This window comes from Bos mutus, chromosome 1 (assembly GCF_027580195.1).
Source record: "Bos mutus isolate GX-2022 chromosome 1, NWIPB_WYAK_1.1, whole genome shotgun sequence".
Lineage (NCBI taxonomy): Eukaryota > Metazoa > Chordata > Mammalia > Artiodactyla > Bovidae > Bos > Bos mutus.
Genome location: NC_091617.1, coordinates 146,124 through 165,355, shown reverse-complemented (window position 1 = coordinate 165,355; position 19,232 = coordinate 146,124). Strand labels below are relative to the sequence as shown.

The following is a 19,232-nucleotide window of genomic DNA, read 5'->3' as shown; positions in this document are numbered from 1 at the left end:
GGGCTGCCCTGGTGGCTCAGATGGTAAAGAATCTGCCTGCAGTGCAGGAGAACCCAAGTTCGATCCCTGGGCCTGGAAGGTCCCCTGGAGGAGGAAATGGCAATCCACTCCAGTATTCTTGCCTGGAGAATTCCATGGACAGAGAAGCCTGGTGGGCTACAGTCCACGGGGTCGCAAAGAGTCGGACACGACTGAGCGACTAATACTTTCACCATTTCGTCACAGCATCTTAGAACTGAAAGGTGCCGGTGGTTTTAATGTCCCACTCAAATCAGGGTGCTGTTTCTAGGATCCCAACTGCCTCTGCTCGGAGAGCTCGGGACTGGGGTGGAGCAAGGGAGGCAGGGAATAAAGACTTCTTAAAAACAGAACGAAATAAAAATGAATATCTCGGAAAGTCAAAAGATGCATTGGTATCACCCTTAAAAGATCTTGTCAATCTGAGAAAGGATACCCCCTTCTTCTCTCTTACTTGAAAAGTTTCCTCAAAAGGAAAAAGAAAAATAAGAGGAACAAGCAGGAAGAGGAGGAAAGAGGAAATTCCCTCCCCTGCCAGTCCCTGCTTCTCCCCCGATTCTCGCCAGTTGCTAAATTCTGAACCTAGAAGCCAAGAGCCCCAAAGAAAATGAGCAGTCGTTCCCAGATGGCAATCCCGTTACACGTGACAAAGATCACTGAAAATGAAGTCTGTTAACACATCCATCACGTCACAGAGTTACCCTCTCCCCTTTCATGTGTTTGATGAGAACACTTAAGGTCTACTTTCTTAGCACATTTCAAAAAATACAGGAGTATCAACCACAGTCACCATCCTGTGCGTTAGGTCCCCAGAACTCACTCATCTCATAACTGAAACTGTGTACATTTGACCAACATCTCCCCATTTCTTCCACAGCCTCCAACCACCATCCTACTCTCTGTTTCAGCTGGAGACTAAAGATTACAATAACAGTGTGTGTGGGTGCTTAGTTGCTCAGTCGTGTCCAAGTCTTTGCGACCCCATGGACAGTAGCCCACCAAGCTCCTCTGCCCATGGAATTTCCCAGGCAAGAATACTGGAGCAGGTTGCCATTTCCTTCTCCAGAGGATCTTCCTGACCCAGGGAGCGAACCCTCATCTCTTGTGTCTCCTGCGTTGCCGGCTGATTCTTTACCACTTAGTCATCGGGGAAATATACACACACACACACACACACACACACACTAATAGCGTTATTGGCTCAACTGTGACTTACCTCCCAGATTCATATGTTGAAATCTTAGCTCCCAGTACCTCTGAATGTAACTATCTTTGGAGATAGGGCCTTTAAAGAGGTAATTATGGTAAAATGAGACCTTTGGGATGGGCCCTAACCCAATCTGACTGGTGTCCTTATCAGAAGAGGAAATTAGGACATAGACCATGCACAAGGCCAAGCCATGTGAAGGTACAGCCATCTACAAGCCACGGAGAGCGTCCTCGGGAGAAACCAAAGCTGCTGGCACCTTGAGCTTGGACTTCCGGCCTCCAGAGCTGTGAGACAGTAAGCGCCTATTGTTTAAGCTGCCTAGTCTGTGGCACTTGGATACAGCAGCCCTGGCAAATACCCAGAGCCTCTGTGTCGTTTGAATCTCTGTAGGTTGATAAACTTAACCACACTTTATAGACAGTGACCGGGTCAGCCACTGTGGAGACCTGAAGGCTGACTATTAAAAAACCAAACTACAGGGACTTCCCAGGGACTTAACTAGGAGTTAAGACTCTGAACTTCTACTGCGGGGGTCACAGGTTCGATCCCTGGTCGGGGAACTAAGATCTTGCATGGGGCTTGGTGCAAACAAACAAACAAAACAAGTACACATACACACACAAAGCTAAACAGATTAAGAAGTCTAACCAAGAGCTACCTGTTTATTCCCAATTACCTCAGGACAACTTTTCTTTGAACTTCCTGCTGAGGGGGGCAGTGGCCCCAGCTCCTGTATGGATTCCCAAGGACAGGGCTGCTCTGAGACAGCTTGCAAGAATCCTCTGGAATGCCCAGCCTGCTGCCCACCCCCAGGCAACAGTTTATTGAGTTTCACCTTTGCCAAGTGAAAAAGCTGGCTTAAAACTCAACATTCAAAAAACGAAGATCATGGTATCCAGTCCCATCACTTCATGGCAAATAGATGGGGAAAACATGGAAACAGTTACAGACTATATTTGGGCTCCAAAATCACTGCAGATGGTGACTGCAGCCATGAAAAAAGACACATGCTCCTTGGAAGAAAAGCTATGACAAACCTAGACAGTATATTAGAAAGCAGGCACATCACTTTGCCGACAAAGGTCCGTCTAGTCAAAGTTATGGTTTTTCCAGTAGTCATTTATGGATGTGAGAGTTGGACTGTAAAGAAGGCTGAGCACCGAAGAATTGATGTTATTCAATTGTGGTGTTGGAGAAGACCCTTGAGAGTCCCTTGGACTGCAAGGAGATCAAACCAGTGAATCCTAAAGGAAATCAGTCCTGAATATTCATTGGAAGGACTGATGCTGAAGCTGAAGCTCCAACACTTGGGCCACCTGATGTGAAGAGCCGACTCATTGGAAAAGACTCTGATGCTGGGAAAGATTGAGAGCAGGAGGAGAAGGTGACGACAGGATGAGATGGTTGGATGGCGTCACCGACTGAATGGACATGAGTTTGAGTAAACTCTGGGAGTGGGTAAAGGACAGGGAAGGCTGGCATGCTACAGTCCATGGGGTCGAAAAGAGTCAGACATGACTTAGCAACTGAGCAACATCACCTTTGCACAAATTCTAGATGTAGAAAAGTCATACCTTATTTCAAGAAATCTCAATTTATATTCCTGCTGGGCTCTCAGAGGACATTAAGAACCTAAAGAGAAATCAGAAACTCACTTAGCCTGAAATATCCCAAATGTCTCTCTTGTTCAGGATGAATGCACCAAAAAAACCTCACAGCAAAATAATGATGAAAAACAAGCCTTTCAATACCAAAAGTATTTCTCTTTCCTGATGCTTCTACCAAATCTAAGAAAACAGACATTGTTTTTTTAAAAAAATTATACTCAGTAAAAATAAAACTTCATAATTATAGTGTGTTCTTCTGAAAAACTCCTCAAATACATCCTTCTTGTAAAAGGTTTTCTTTTACTGACCTCCTCTTCTTTCATCGCTGACTGCAGTGGAAAATTACATTCCCCTACGAAATATAATCCCGTTGATATGAACACCCGTTAAGATGTTCATCAAATTGCTAGGTGAGCTGGCGTAATTAGGGACAGGCAGGGGGAAAATTACAAAGGATGCAGAGGACATCAGCCCAGAGGAGGTAAATACTGAAAAGATCATAAGTTGTTTTTAGCTTTGGATCATGTGCTTAGAAATTTTTAAAAATGCTCACAGGCCAAGCTTCCTCAAACCACTGCAGAAGCAAGTACCTGCCTGCCTGGGGATACAGTCTGTTTTGAAAAGAAACCTCTATGATTTCTAAGCCCAACTTTCACCAGAGACTTCATAAGAGCATCCGGAATGCCAATGACAAAAATCAAACACACACCAAGCATGAGTCCCCAGAGCCTCGTGTAGATATGTGACATTAGGTCTTATCTGAGGGTCATGCTTTGATATGCCTTTAGTGAATACCAGTGGTGTGACCTGAAAGGGCAATGGTTTAGACTCTTATACAGTTGTTTGAAGACAACTGTGAGGACAGATGGGAAGGGGCAGGGGGACTGTGTGCTGCTTTACCTAGAGATTCAAGGAAGCTCTCTGTGGAGTTGACATCTGGGCATGGCTAGCTATAACTATGGAGAAGGCAATGGCAACGCACTACAGTACTCTTGCCTTGAAAATCCCATGGACAGAGGAGCCTAGTAGGCTGCAGTCCATGGGGTTGCTAAGAGTTGGACATGACTGAGTGGCTTCACTTTCACTTTTCAGTTTCATGCATTGGAGAAGGAAATGGCAACCTACTCCAGTGTTCTTGCCTGGAGAATCCCAGGGATGGGGGAGCCTGGTGGGCTGCAGTCTATGGGGTCGCACAGAGTCGGACACGACTGAAGCGACTTTGCAGCAGCAGTAGCTATAACTATGAATATGCAAATTAGTTTGCTTCTATTCACATACAGACATAAGCTACATACAGGAGCAGGGAGACCTCATTTTACTTCACGTTGAAGCGACTGCACTTTTTTTTTTTGTGGGGAGGGGCTTCTCTGGTGGCTAAGATGGTAAAGAATCCGCCTGCAATGCAGGAGACCTGGGTTTGATCCCTGGGTCACGAAGGTCCCCTGGAGGAGGGCATGGCAATTCACTCCAGTATGCTTGCCTGGAGAATCCGGTGGACAGAGGAGCCTGGCGGGCTACAGTCCACAGGGTCACAAAGAACGGGACAAGACTGAGCTCCTCAGCACAGCACAGCACTTTTTCAGAAATGGCAGGTTTGTGGCAGCCCTGCCTTCAGCAAGCTACTGGTGCCATTTTTCCAACAGCATTTGCCCACTTTGTGTCTCTGTGTCACATTTTGGGAATTCTTGAAATATTGCCAACTTTTCATTATTATTATGTTTGTTATAGTATCTGTGATGGGTGACCTGCATTGTTACAACTATGATTCACCAAAGGCTCAGATGATGGTTAGCATTTTTTAGCAAAAAAGTATTTTTTCATTAGGGTATGATTTTTTTTTAGATATAATGGTATTGCACGGTTATTACCATTATTACCACTACAAAGAAATGTGAACATTACTTTTACATGCTCCAGGAAACCAAAACATTCATGTGACTTGCTTTACTGCAATAATTCACTTTACATCTAAGGGTCTGGAATGGGACCCACACTGTCTGAGGTCTTCCTATAGATACTGATCTCTCCTCTGAGTTCTGCTTCTCTGCAGAGCCCTAAATAATACAGAAGTCCAGCAAACACTTTTCAATACTCTGTTGTTCAATGGCTCAGTTGTGTCCGACTATTTGCGACCCCATGGATTGCAGCAAGCCAGGCTTCCCTGTCCATCACCAACTCCCAGAGCTTGCTTAAACTCATGTAAATTGAGTCGGTGATCCACCCAACCATCTCATCCTCTGTCGTCCCCTTCTCCTCCCACCTTCAATCCTCCAGCATCAGGGCCTTTTTTAATGAGTTGGCTCTTTTCATCAAGTGGCCAAAGTATTGGAGATTCAGCTTCAGCATCGGTCCTTCCAATGAGTATTCAGGATTTCAATACTTAACCATTTTCCTTTGCTTACCACTTTCTGTTCACACCCGCTTCCTGTGTGAAGGTCCCCCGTTCTTTCTGCTGAGGCCTCCACACCGGCCACCCCCCTGCCTGGAACTATTTGCACCCTCAGACCTCAGTTTAGACGTCATCTCCTCAGAGAACTTTCTGGGCCCCCATTAAATCCTTCCTGTCCCTGCTCCTCACAGCTCCCCATTTGCTTTACTTGTAGCAGAAATCATAATCTATAACCAAGACATTTTAAAATGATCTGAGGACTTCCCCTGGTAGTCCAATGGTTAAGAATCCGCCTTGAGATGCAGAGGACGCAGGTTCGACCCCTGGTCAGGGAACTAAGATCCTACATGCAGTGGAGCAACTAAGCCCATGTGCCACAACTACTGTGCCTGCGTGCTCTGAAGCCTCCAGCCACAGTGAGAGAACCCGTGCGCTACAATGAACGATCCTGCATGATGCAACTGAGAACTGATACAGCCAAATAAATGACTTTTAGAATACTTAATAAATAAAAAAGAAGAGCTGTCTCTGCCATGCAAAGGTCCATCCCCTGATGGCCAAAGCATGGCTCAGTTTTCCCTTGGGTCTGAGGATATGGCCAGAAGAGTTGAGAAAATATTGGCTGGGCGAATGAATAAATGAATGTCTGATGAGCATGCCACACAGGAGAGCAACCTGAGGACTCTGATCTAAAAGAGGCTGAGAACTCAAACCCAGGAAAAATGTTCTCAATTCCCTTTCTAAACTGTACCCTTCGACGGAGTCTTTTCTCCACATTTTCCTGACACATGCTTTATCAGGTTAACAAACCTCCCCCTACCCAGCATCTGACCAGTACCTAGTACCCGAAAGCATTCTGGTGTGCCAGGACCACAGGATTTTAGCCAACGCTTCCTCCAATGGCAGAGCCAGGGCCTAAGGCTGGTCTGTCCCTGTGGGCAAGTCCTCGAGGAGGGTTACAAAAGGACCAGAGGCCTCATCTCCTACACTTGAGAAGCTAGGAACCTCATGGATAAGAAAAACTGAGTCCTCATGAGGACATAAAGCCTATCTAGCCAATTACAGCTGTGTAATACAGTGATCAGGACCATTGGATTTGGATGGTCTAGAAATTTCTGGGCACAATAATATTCTTTGTTATGATCTGGGTGGGAGGTGATGATAAAGATTTGCTTATTTAGTAAAAAACTCATCAAGCTACATGCTTACAATGTGTGTCCAGGTGACACCTGTGCAGGCTCAGAAGAAGAAACCAGGACACACAGAAGCTATCTCCTTATGAACAAGTGAAAGTGAAGTTGCTCAGTCGTGTCCGACTCTTTGCGACCCCATGGACTGTAGCCCATCAGGCTCCTCTGTTCATGGGATTTTCCAGGCAAGAATACTGGAGTGGGCTGCCATTCCCTCCTCCAGGGGATCTTACCAACCAAGGGATTGAACCCAGGTCTCCTGCACTTCAGGAAGACTTTTCACCATCTGAGCCACCAGGGAAGCTCCTTACGATGCGCAGGGTATCAATAGTGAGTCGAGCCCAGGGCTTACCTCCTGGACGCTGCCCAGCCGACACCAGGCAGAGGAAATCTGTCTGGAGGATTCCTTTCCTCATTTGATATGTACTGATGTAGGCACCTACAGTGTACCTTGCACAGCTCTCTAGGAGCAAGGGACACAGACATAGTGGTGAACCACCTGAAACAAACCTCCATCCACGCGCAGTTCACAGGCAGGTAGGAAGAAGTAGACGATAAATAATAAGTAAGACACATGGCGTGTGAGAAGCAGGACAAAAGAAAACCAAGTGAGGGGAACAGAAGATGTGCAGAGGAGGGGGGGTTGTGCAGTTGAAATAGGATGGACAGGGACCTGCTCTCTGAGATGATGACAGGTAAGCCAAGACCCAGAGGACGTGAGAAGCCAGCTGTGCTTTCTGAAAGAAAACTCCTCCAAGAGGAGGGAAGAGCGAGAGCAAAGACCTGGTGACCCATGGAGCAGCAGAGATGGACCGGTCAACGCAGGGACGCCCCTGGACGCTGGGGACAAGGGGAACCCTGGAGGGTGTGAAGAAAGGGATGGAAATCAAAGTTGAGCTTCAAACACAAACTACTTGGAGACCAAACAGAGTTTTAAGTCATTTAAATGCTGCTGAATTCCAATTCAGTTAATTAATCTACTTAAAGGGTTCAAGATCCCACAACTTGGATCTTAACGATGGTCAGGTCAGGTCAGTTCAGTTCACTCGCTCAGTCGTGTCCGACTCTTCACAACCCCATGGAGCACAGCATGCCAGGCCTCCCTGTCCATCACAAACTCCCAGTTACTCAAACTCATGTCCGTTGACTCGGTGATGCCGTCCAACCATCTTATCCTCTGTTGTCCCCTTCTCCTCCTGCCCTCAATCTTTCCCAGCATCAGGGTCTTTAATGAAAACCCAAATGGCCCTCAGTGGACACAAGTTGGTAGAAAAAGCCACCATCTCATCTAACCCACCTGCTCCCCTTCATCCCCACTACAACACAGGTGGTTTACACAGCAAGCTGCAGCAGACCAGGATTCTAGATGTAAAAATACCATCAAGAGTGGGGAACACTCTCTCTGACCCCCTTGCTCCCTCTGCCAGGCTTTCAGAGCTCATCATCTTGACCTAATCTTCCTGTGTCAACAGATGAAAGAAAAATGATGGGGAGTCGGGAAACCCAAGAAAAACAACCCAGTTCACCCAAATGTCTCAACTTTCATCCAGAAGAGAAGTGCTGCTTATCGGGGCCAGGGAGCGGGGTGGGCACGGAGGGAGGTGGGACGAAATGCCAGGCTGGCATGGCACCTGGGTGTCAGGAGGAGCCAGGACCCCACCCCTGCCAGCCCCATCTGCAGGTAGCTCTCTCCCGCTCAGCCACTCAGCACGGGCTTCCCTCCCCAAGAAGCCCCACCTTCATTAGTGCAGGGTGATGGCTTAAAGCTCAACATTCAGAAAACTAAGATCATGGCATCCGGTCCCATCACTTCATGGCAAATAGATGGGGAAACAGTGGCTGACTTTATTTTTTTGGGCTCCCAAATCACTGCAGATGCTGATTGCAGCCATGAAATTAAAAGACACTTACTCCTTGGCAGGAAATTTATGACCAGCCTAGACAGCATATTAAAAACCAGAGACATTGCTTTGCCAACAAAGGTCCATCTAGTCGGGCTATGATTTTTCCAGTAGTCATGTATGGATACGAGAGTTGGACTATAGAGAAAGCTGAGCGCTGAAGAATTGATGCTTTTGAACTGTGGTGTTGGAAAAGACTCTTGAGAGTCCCTTGGACAGCAAGGAGATCCAACCAGTCCATCCTAAAGGAGATCAGTTCTAAATATTCATTGGAAGGACTGATGCTGAAGCTGAAATTCCAGTACTTTGGCCACCTGATGGGAAGAGCTGACTCATTTGAAAAGACCCTGATGCAGGGAAAGATTAAAGGTGGGAGGAGAAGGGGATGACAGAGGATGAGATGGTTAGATGACATCACTGACTCAATGGACATGAGTTTAAGTAAGCTCCAGGAGTTGGTGATGGACAGGGAGGCCTGGTGTGCTGCAGTCCATGGGGTTGCAACTGAGTGACTGAACTGAACTGAACTGATAATACCCAAGCACATGGCCACACCCAGCTGGCACTGTCCCCCGATTGAGGGGCTAAAAAAAGATTTGATAAAACCCAAGGATCAGTCTTTAGGCTGCTGTTCTTCTGCATGCAACACCGCATTAGAAGGTGATGAACATTTGGGGTCGGGAGGAGGGGAGGGGTAAGTCCCATTTTCCCAGCTCCAGGATTAGTTGGCAGGTCAACACAATGCTGGGGGGGTGCGGGTGCACAGATGGTAAAGAATCTGCCTGCAGTGCAGGAGACCGGGGTCAGGAAGATCCCCTGGAGAAGGAAATTGCAACCTACTCCAGTACTCTTGTCTGGAGAATCCCATGGGATGCAGTCTGTGGGGTCGCAAAGAGTCAGACACGACTGAGAGACTTCACTTTCAACACAGTGGGACAGTTTGTTCCCACACCCATCCACCAGATCCCCAACCAGCTTTTTCTATCTGAGCTGTCTTTCTGGGGCCATCCAGAGCCTTAAAAATGAACAGAACCCAACCCAATCGTCTCTTCCTTGTGTTTCCTGATCCCAAGTAGGAACGTTCTCTGGGCTGAGGCCGTCTTGTCCCTGACCAGTTTTTCCTATGTGACTTCTATGCACTTAGCGATCACTAGGCAACGTCAGTCTTCAATCGCAGGAAAACCTCACTGGCCTGACTTGACTGGGAGCCAGGAAGACCTGGGAAGGGGCCGTGGTGCTGCTCCTTTTAAGGGCATCTGGGAGCATGAAGAGCGGCTTCCCTGGTGGCCCTAGTGGTTAAAGAACCCGCCTGCCAACGCAGGAGATGCAGGTTCGATCCCTGGGCCAGGAAGATCCCCTGGAGGAGGAAATGACAACCCACTCCAGTATTCTTGCCTGGAGAATCCCGTGGACAGAGGAGCCTGGTGGGCTACCGTCCATGGGGCTGGAAAGAGTCAGACAGACTGAGGGACTGAGCACACACTTTACAGGAGCATGAAGACAGGATCGAGCCCTGGGTTCTAAGCAGAGGGGCCTTCGGCACACAGGGGGCCCACAAGCACAGTCATGTGACAGGGCTGGATGCGCTGGCCTTCTCTCCAAAATGAGCTAAATTTTCCCTCACCTAGATTTCAATAAAACGTAACTCGAGTTTATATGGACCGGGTCTTCATATGAGGACCTCGATCCTGCTCCAGTTTCAGAGAAGGTCACTGAGACGGTTTCATACGAGAAACCTGATCCTAGAGGGAGGTGTGACATCAACAATTTTAGATTAAAAAAAAATGCTCAGATACTGGCGATTTCGTGTGTTTCGACACAAAGCGAATGAACCCTCCACCCGTCAACTGTGTGCTTGCAGAGTGCCTATGGCTATTGGACAAGGCACAACCTGTGTTTACCACATGCAAAGCTCACCCTCGCTGGACAGATCCCTGGATGCATCATCACAGATTATAAAACACTTATTATGAATAATATTCAGCTGGTGACATGGGCTGAGGAGCGACCTCAAATCACGAGCTTCCTTTCAGGGAAGTTCTGAAGGGATGCTAAGCAAGCTGGTGTTACTGCTCTCTTGTATAGATGGGAAGGTCCCCGTGCGTGAACCCACTTGGCTTTTCTCTTAGACAAGGGATGCGGGGAGAGGCGGCCTGAACTGGAATAACTGTGTGGGTTTTGTAGGCATGGACACAGAGCCTCCCAGAGACTGGAGGAACTGGGCCTCAGTGAGATGTACCCAGAGAACAGGTGTGCATGGTTTTCAGAACAGGAGATAGGGTTCAGTGAATACAGAAATGGGGAAATGTCTGGGAAACCGTGAAGAAAACTGCTGTGGGTGTTCTCTCTTGTGGAAGTTCTGGGAAGTTTCTGTTTTCCTGGGTCTTCCCATCTAATACATGGGAGCTGCCCAGTTGTCCCCTTGATGGATGCCTGTGGAAGGTTCCTGCATGCCAGGCCCCAGACAGGAGGAACCAGGTGCAGCCTCGCCCTCCATGCAAGGAAAACACTGCCACTCTACTCTTGTTTTTTTGTTTGTTGTTGCCTTTTTTTTGGCTGCACCACGTGGAATACAGAATCTTAGCTCCCCAACCAGCGATTGAACCTGCACTCCCTGCAGTAGAAGCATGGAGTCTTAACCACTGCACCACCAGGGAAGTTCCTACCCTTGGTTTTTGATTGAGGCTGGATGGCTGGGGGATGGACATGGTCCATCTCATCCCCTTACTCAGCGCCAAGGATACGTGATTGTTTTCAGAGTCACTGCAGGCCAGAAGAGGGGCAGAGATGTTATGTATCAACTGATGGACTCAGGTGAATTTCGGTCCTGACCCTTGAGTCGGACAGTGGGCCTGCCTAAAACAAACAGTCCAGCAGCTGAACAGGCAAACGATAAGAGCTGTCCAGAGGCAATAAGCTAGAGGAAACATGACCAGCCAACACACGTGTGGGAGACAGAACAATTTTGTAGTCAGAGATGCGGCTAAAGAAAAAAAGAAAGAATATGAGAATGTTCTGTGGGATAGAGGAGCGGAGAGGCACTCCCTTTAGGAGAGCCTGGAGCCCCTTGAAGTCACTCGGCTTGATGGGTGATGTGAAGGGGCAGGAGGGCAGAGTCCAGGGGCTGGGACTGGCAAAGCCTCTAGGCACCAGGGAGGAGTGGGCTTTGCAGTCAGGGCCTTGGGTGTGGTGTCCGAACCCCAGGCAGGCTACTGGCCCGTACACTGACTCTCCAGGCCTCAGCATCTTCACACAAAAAAAGTACTCACAGCAAGTGAGTACTACCCAGGGATGCTGGCTTCAGCCAAAGTGAGGAACCAGAGCGGACAGGCAGTCAGGGTAAGGGGGGAGTGGTTAAGAACCCAGACTCTGGGTTCAAGTCCTGCCCCCACCCCAACTTAGCTGTGCAGTGATGAGCAGGCTCCTTGGCCTCAGCAACTGCATCCATCAAATGGGAACAAGAACAGCATCTCCTGCCTGGGTCTGTGTGAGGATGAAATCCATCCATTTTGCTAAGCATGTACGACAGCGCCTGGCATGGAATACACACCACACAAGCATTTGCTTCAGCGCCCCCAGGTGTGCCCCTTGCCCTGGGCATTGGCATAGAGTAGGTGCTGCATAGACAGTGGAGCTCAAGTCACTGGAGCTCCATTTCCCTTCTCTGGATGGTGCTGAGAGGCAGGGGAAAAGATCATCCCAGAGGGAGGAAAAGTTACCCAGATTTTAAGAGAGTTCTCCAAGATTTTTCCTTGATCATGGGGGAAAAAAAATGTAGCAACATCCACAGAAGGACTAGAATCCTAGATATGCTGTGTTCTGATCAAGCTGAGTTTGACCTTTTAGCAAATTACTGACTCTGCGATGAGTGTACACAAGCCATGTATTCATCACAAATTCCAGCATGTGGGGGCCAGGCTCTGCGGGTGGGTGCCGTCATCGGAGCCACCATGGAAGCCTGGGCCAAGAAAGAGAAACATGGTGGGGGGGTGTGATCAGGCTTCCGGGAGGCAGGCCCTCCTCCCGCCTGAGGAGCTGACACCCCAACAACTCCAACGGGGGTCATGGGGGCAGGACAAACCACCCCAAGGGGCCTGGGACCCACGGTCAAATACACCAGCCAACCCCTCTGCCAAGCCAGGTTGTATGTGTGATGCAACCAGGAAAGGAGCCACGGGGTTCAGCCATCCATGTACATCCAGGCAGCGCTCCCCAAATCTGTCGGCATCTAGAGCTTCCCTGAGGGGCAGAGGAGGACCAGGCCTGGGGGGATGTCACCTGCCCTCAGGATGGGGACAGCTGTCATGTCTTTCTGTGGAGGGTGTCCTGGCAAGGCAGGCTCTCTGAGTTCGCTCCATCTAGGGACTCACACGCTCCTCACTGGGATCCCTGGGAGGGGCCCTGAGGGTGACCACCCCCATTTTCCAGGCAGGCAAGTCGAGGCACAGACCGGGTGGAGCGTGGCCCGGCCTCGTGGAAGGAGGGGCGGAGCTGGGCTGGACCCCAGGCAGTCCTGCACTCTTAACGGCTAAGCTGACCATGACCAGAGAAAGGGGAGAATTCCTTCCAGTGACCCCAAGACTATACAGTCCATGGAACTCTCCAGGCCAGAATATAAAGGAGTGGGTGGCCTTTCCCTTCTCCGGGGGATCTTCCCAACCCAGGGATCGAACCCAGGTCTCCCACATTTGCAGGAGGATTCTTTACCAGCTGAGCCACCAGGGAAGCCTTTCTAAGATGATAATATATATACATGTGAAGGGAAAGTCGCTCAGTTGTGTCTGACTCTTTGCAACCCCATGGACTATACACAGTTCATGAAATTCTCCAGGTCAGAATACTGGAGTGGGTAGCCTTTCCCTTCTCCAGGGGATCTTCCCAACCCAGAGATCGAACCCAGGTCTCCCACATTGCAGGCGACTCTTTACTGTCTGAGCCACCAGGGGGAAGCCCAGTAAAGGGGCAGGGAGAAATAAACTGGAACATTTGGGATCAACACGTACACGCTACTACAAGTAAAGGAGGTACCTAATAAGGACCTGCTGTAGAGCACAGGGAACGCTACTCAATACTCTGTAATGGCCTATATGAGAAAAGAATCTAAGAAAAAAAAAAAAGAGTAGATATATGTGTATGTATGGGCTTCCCCGGGGGCTCAGCGGTAAAGAATCCACCTGTAGCCCCTCGGGTGTGATTGGAGCTTGAAGCTCTCAGGGCCGGAGACACCGCAGACCCGGGACCTGGAGCAGCTCAGAGGCAGTGAATAATAGCTCTTCAAGTCTGCAATTTAAAAAATGGCCTCCAACAAAACTACATTGCAAAAAATGGGAAAGAAGCAAAATGGAAAGAGTAAAACAGTTGAAGAGGCAGAACCTGAAGAATTTGTAGTAGAAAAGCACTGGACCACCGTGTCGTGAACGGGAAGGAGGAGTATTTCCTTAAGTGGAAGGGGTTTACAGATGCAGACAGTATTCGGGAACCTGAAGAAAATTTAGATTGTCCAGAGTTAACTGAAGCATTTAATCCTCAAAAAGCTGGTAAAGAAAAAGATGGAACAAAAAGAAAATCTTTGTCTGACAGTGAATCTCATGATAGCAAATCAAAGAAAAGAGATGCTGCTGATAAACCGAGAGGTTTTGTCAGAGGTCTTGATCCAGAACGAATAATTGGTGCCACAGACGGCAGTGGAGAATTAATGTTCCTCATGAAATGGAAAGATTCTGATGAGGCAGACTTGGTACTGGCAAAAGAGGCAAATATGAAGTGTCCTCAAATTGTAATTGCTTTTTATGAAGAGAGACTAACTTGGCATTCTTGTCCAGAAGATGAGGCTCAATAATTGTTTGCATTGCCATATATATATATATATATATATATATATAAAAATGTGGGTCTTGGTTTTTTTATTTATTAGTGTGAAGAAATAACTACATTCTAATGCGATTCATGGGGTCGCAAAGAGTCGGACACTGCTGAGCGACTGAACTGAACTGAACTGAACTGAATGAAAATCAGGTTTGATATGTTTGCTTTGAAGTAATATTGGGGAAGTTACATTGGGTTTTTTTTTTTTTTTTTCCATCTGTAGCACTGGTTACTTTGAACAAATAAAAGCTTTCTGTAGTTGCCTCCTTCAGTAGGAAAGAATTTGATACCATGGTATATTATTTCCTCAGCATTACAGAACAGTTTTTCTAAATGTTGGAGGAAATCTCCATAGTCATTACTCAATCAGAATTTAGAATTTGCATTTAACTCACATATGCCTGAGGACCATTCTAAGTTTTTTATATGTGTATACATAAAAGACATATGTAAATGGTTTGGGAGTTAATTTTTTGTTGTGGTTTTTGTTTTGGTAAATATATTTAAACAACAGCCTTTCATAACCATGGATAAGCCCATGTTCTGGAATTACATCATTTTGAGCAATATAAGAAATAACTTCAACTTAGATTGAAAATTTAAGTCTTAACCTTTCAAGTTAAATAATTTTGTAATTAATTAGACAAATTAAGGAGTTTAAATTCGGTAATTTTTTAAAGCATCCCTATCAGAATCTGCATCCATATCTGCATATAAATGCAGTTTTATATGCAGAAACCCTGGAAGGGAAATTTTTATCACTATCAACAACCTTCCCAACCAAATGAAAAAAGTAGAAAAATTCTGGTATGTTTTAATATAGCAAAGCAAAATTTAGTTAAATGGACACTTGATGTCTCCTTTTGGTGAACCATTGTTTTACAAGAAATTGAAGTCTCTGTGCTATATTTAGGAAAGGTTGTGATACATGGGATGTCTCAGATTTGTTCTTGGAAACCTAATCAGATAGTTTTAAAATATTGGCAGTTTACGATCTACAGGAATAAATGAGTGAACCAACTTTTCTAAAAAAAAGAAAAGAATCTGCCTGTAATATAGGACACATGGGGTTTGATCTCTGGGTCGGGAAGATCCCCTGGAGGAGGAAATGGCAACCCACTCCAAGATTCTTGCCTGGGAAATTCCATGGACAGAGGAATGTGGTGGGCTACAGTCGAAGGGGTTGCAAGAGTCAGACATGACTTAGTGACTAAACTGCCACTTCCATGTATGTATATAATATATATAGCTTTGTATATAATATAATATGATTCGCTTTGCTATATACCTGAAACTAACACATCACTGTAAATCAACTATGTCAACAATTTTTTTTTTTTTAAAGAGTTCCTTCCTGGGTGGGTCCCTCCTGCCTCTGTTGAAGAGTGGCTAGAGGGGCCATCTAAGGAGGACCCCAGCAGTGAGCCTGAGTGACTGACCAGGAACCCCCAGGGAAAAGAAAAGGCTGGCAGAGGCGGGAAGAATTCCAAGGGCCTCAAGAGCAAGGCCGTGGGGTCCTTCAAGACTCAGGGTCCTCCCTCTACCCTGGTGTCCCCAGTTGAGGGCCTTCTCTAAGGCTCTGCTTTCTTTATCCCCTTCCCTGACTTGCAGGACCTGAGTTCTCTTAAGGTTTAGATTAGCCAAGGGGCAAGAAGCAATGCCCTGCTGTCATGCTGGAAGCACCAATGTTTACAGTCGTTTAAGGATGGGACCAGAAGACAACGTGAACTGAAAGGGCACAGAACGAGTGTTCCTGAGGATGCTGGAGCATCTTAGACATCCTCAGGTGTTTAAGGATATTCTGATCCCACTGGCAGAGAGGCCAGACACAACGCCTGGACCCACTGCACCTGCCCTTCTCACAAGAGAGCCTTGGCCCTGCAGGGCAAGACCACACAGCTGAAAATTCTACATCTGCACCAGCCCCAAAGCCAGACTTCTCCAGACTTAGTGGAGAAGTCAGTGGGTTAAGACGTGTTTATCAAAGGTGCGTAAGTTGGTACACACCTGGACTTCGGCTGTCATTTGAAGAAGGGACGTGGGAAGTGAGGAGTTAAGAGGAGGGTCAAGCACAGTGAGAAAAGCCAGAGACAAGAAGAGGGAGCCTGGCTTCTTCTGTTTAATCATGAACTTGCCGTGCGAGGATGTGAGGCCAGCCTCCACCTCTCTGGGCACAGCGGGAGCCGCCAGGTCCTTTCTGTGTTCACGTCCTAGGCTTTCATGTTATTTAGGGCTGAAGAGCCAGTGCTGCCCAGTGCTGGAGCTAATAGCTACATGTGGCTACTTCAACTAAACTAAGGGACTTCCCTGGTGGTCCCGTCATTAAGACCCTGTGCTTCCACTGCAAGGAGCACAGGTTCAATCTCCGGTCGAGGAACTAGGAACCCATGTGCCATGCAGCATAGTCTTAACATAAAAAAAATAAAAAAATAAACTTATGCAAAATTAAGAACTCAGTTCCTTAGCAGCACTAGCTGCATTTTAAGTGCTCAATAGTTGATCATGATTTAAATTAATTTTAATTAAATTAATTAATTTAAATGAAATAAAATTTAGCTTCACAGGCACACCCACGTCTCAAATGCTCAGCGGCTATCACGTGGGACAGAGCAGACACGGAAGATTTCCATCAACACAGGGCGCTCCATCAGCAGCATCCAGACTGTGCAGACAGAGACACAGGGTTCAGAGAGTGTTCTTGAAAGATGTGGTGCGTGTGTATACAACAGAATACTACTCAGTCATAAGAAGGAAGGAAATTTTTGCCATCTGCAACAACACAGATGAACTCGCAGGGTAAGTCACTTAGCACTAAGTGAATTAAGTCAGACAGAAATACTTGTGTATCACTTACATGTGGAATCTGAAAGTTAAACTAGTGAATATAACAGAACGGAAACCGATCCCAGATAGAGAACAAACTAGTGGTTACAGCAGGGAGAGGGACAGAGGCAGAAGAAGTAAAGGTATAGGGGATTAAGAGGCACAAACTATTGTGTGTAAAAGTAATAAGCTATGAGGATATACTGGACAACATGAGGAATATAGAAATATAGGAATACAACATGAAAAATTACAATGTTTTATAGTAAGTACAACTGGAGTATAATCATCAAAAATTGTGAATCACTACATTGTACACTTACATAATATTGTACATCAACAATACTACAATAAAAATGCTTTTAATGTTCTTGAAGTCACTTCTTTTTCTTTGTTTTTTATAGTCCAGAGACCTTTATTTTTTCACACCTATTAAGCCATGAATTCATAGCAAATAGGTTCCTGCAGCTCAAGCTCCTTTTTTGCAGGTTTCTACAAAGTGTGTTTCTCCGGGTGGAACCAGCTGGAGCTTCAGTTGAACCCAAGTACGTTCCCCTTTGGCTTTCTTCTTTTTCCAGTCATTTCCCTTCCCATGTTTCAGGAAGCTATCTAGACTCTTAGGAAGCCTAATATGCTCAGTGTGGGCATAAATTGTCCTGGTAGGAACCATACCCATAGCTTGCTTGTTTGCCACGATCCCAACAGTGCGCCAGGTCACACTGTGGGCTCGTCCAGTCTTGCCGTGGGAACAGTTGGGGGCACTCCATTGTCAACAGTGCCCACAAGTATCAAGTTCCCTGATGTCTACAATATTACCTTTTTTGTAAACTGGCACATGTGTGGCCAAAGGAACGGATCCATGTTTTCTAAGAGACCTAGAGAACACAAAGCTGGTGCCTTTCCTCTTCTCCTTTGCATTGTTGGTCAGTCTGGTGAACTACTTGAAGATGTTGACTTTGGCCAAAAGGCTGAAGTCACTTCTTTAGAAGGAGAACTGAGTGCTAGGTAAGAGAAAAGCAATGAGACAGCTGGGTGTGTCTGTTGCGTGTAACCAGGTCTAGGACAGGCAAGTATTTGTCAGAGATACCAGAGGTGAGTTAAAATACCACACTGCCTGGCCAAGGTTAAGGTCAATGGTGGAACACCAGCACATTTCCCACAAGGGCTGGCCACAAGACAAAGATGACACCTGCTGCTCCTGTAATCTAGTGTCTAAGTGCCGTGTGGATAAGAGAATAAAACACAAGTATTATGAAGAGGATGGCAAGACTGTCACTATTTACAGATGATGTGATTTAACACCTGCAAAATGCAGAAGAAACCGTAAGAGGCTTTAGTATGGCAGATGGTTACAAAATCAATATGCAGGAAACAACAATCCCTTTACATGAAAGGAAAAGGAAGTATAATGGAAAAGGAGATCTCATATTTTAATATATTTCTTAAGCTTACATGAAAATATTTACACTGAAAAACCTAAAACATAAAAACAAACTAAAGAAATATATAGGCGCTCTATGTGAAGAACATATACATGCATATGGAAAATGCCAAACCTGCACGTATGGCATAAAAGATGGCTTCGGGAAGTAGAACCACACTGTGTGTCAGTCACTCTGTCAACCCCATGGACTGTAGCCTGCCAGGCTTCCTGTCCATGGAATTCTTAGGCAAGAATAGTGGAGTGGGGTGCCATTTCGTCCTCCAGGGGATCTTCCCAACCCAGGGATCAAACCTGGGTCTCCCACATTGCAGACAGATTCTTTACCATCTGAGCCATCCGTGAAGCCCAGTACAACATTATAACAACATAATATATAAAGATGTCAATTATCCCAAAGTAACTATCAACCCAAAGGAATCACTCAAAATACCAACAAGGTTTGGTCGTTGCGTTTTGGTTTCATTCTTTATAGGGGCTTTCCTGGTGGCTCAGAGGGTAAAGAATCCTCCTGCCAGTGCAGGAGACCCAGGTTCGACCCCTGGGTTGGAAGATCCCCTGAAGAAGAAAAGAGCAACCCACCCCAGTACTCTCCTTATTCTCATCAGAATCTCATGGAATGAGGAGCCTGGCGAGCTACAGTCCAAAGGGTTGCAAAGAGTTGGACACGACTGAGTGACTAAGTATGCACGCATGCACAGAGCATGTAAACTGCGAAGGTTACATGCAAATATGATGTCATTTACCATAAGAGACTCGAGCTTCTGTAGATTTTGGTAACCATACGT

At 46.6% G+C, this 19,232-nt stretch overlaps 2 protein-coding genes across 2 annotated transcripts in view; one reads left to right on the top strand and one right to left on the bottom strand.

Annotated features, from left to right (window-relative positions):
• RCAN1 (regulator of calcineurin 1) overlaps positions 1–19,232 on the bottom strand; it is a 119,827-nt gene that overhangs the window by 83,880 nt on the left and 16,715 nt on the right. The gene's annotated exons all lie outside the window — the stretch shown is intronic.
• On the top strand, positions 13,610–14,192 carry LOC102286781 (chromobox protein homolog 3). Its single transcript, XM_005901609.3, is given in 2 exon segments — positions 13,610–13,709; positions 13,712–14,192. Coding segments are annotated over 2 exon segments (543 nt in total). The 3' UTR covers positions 14,155–14,192.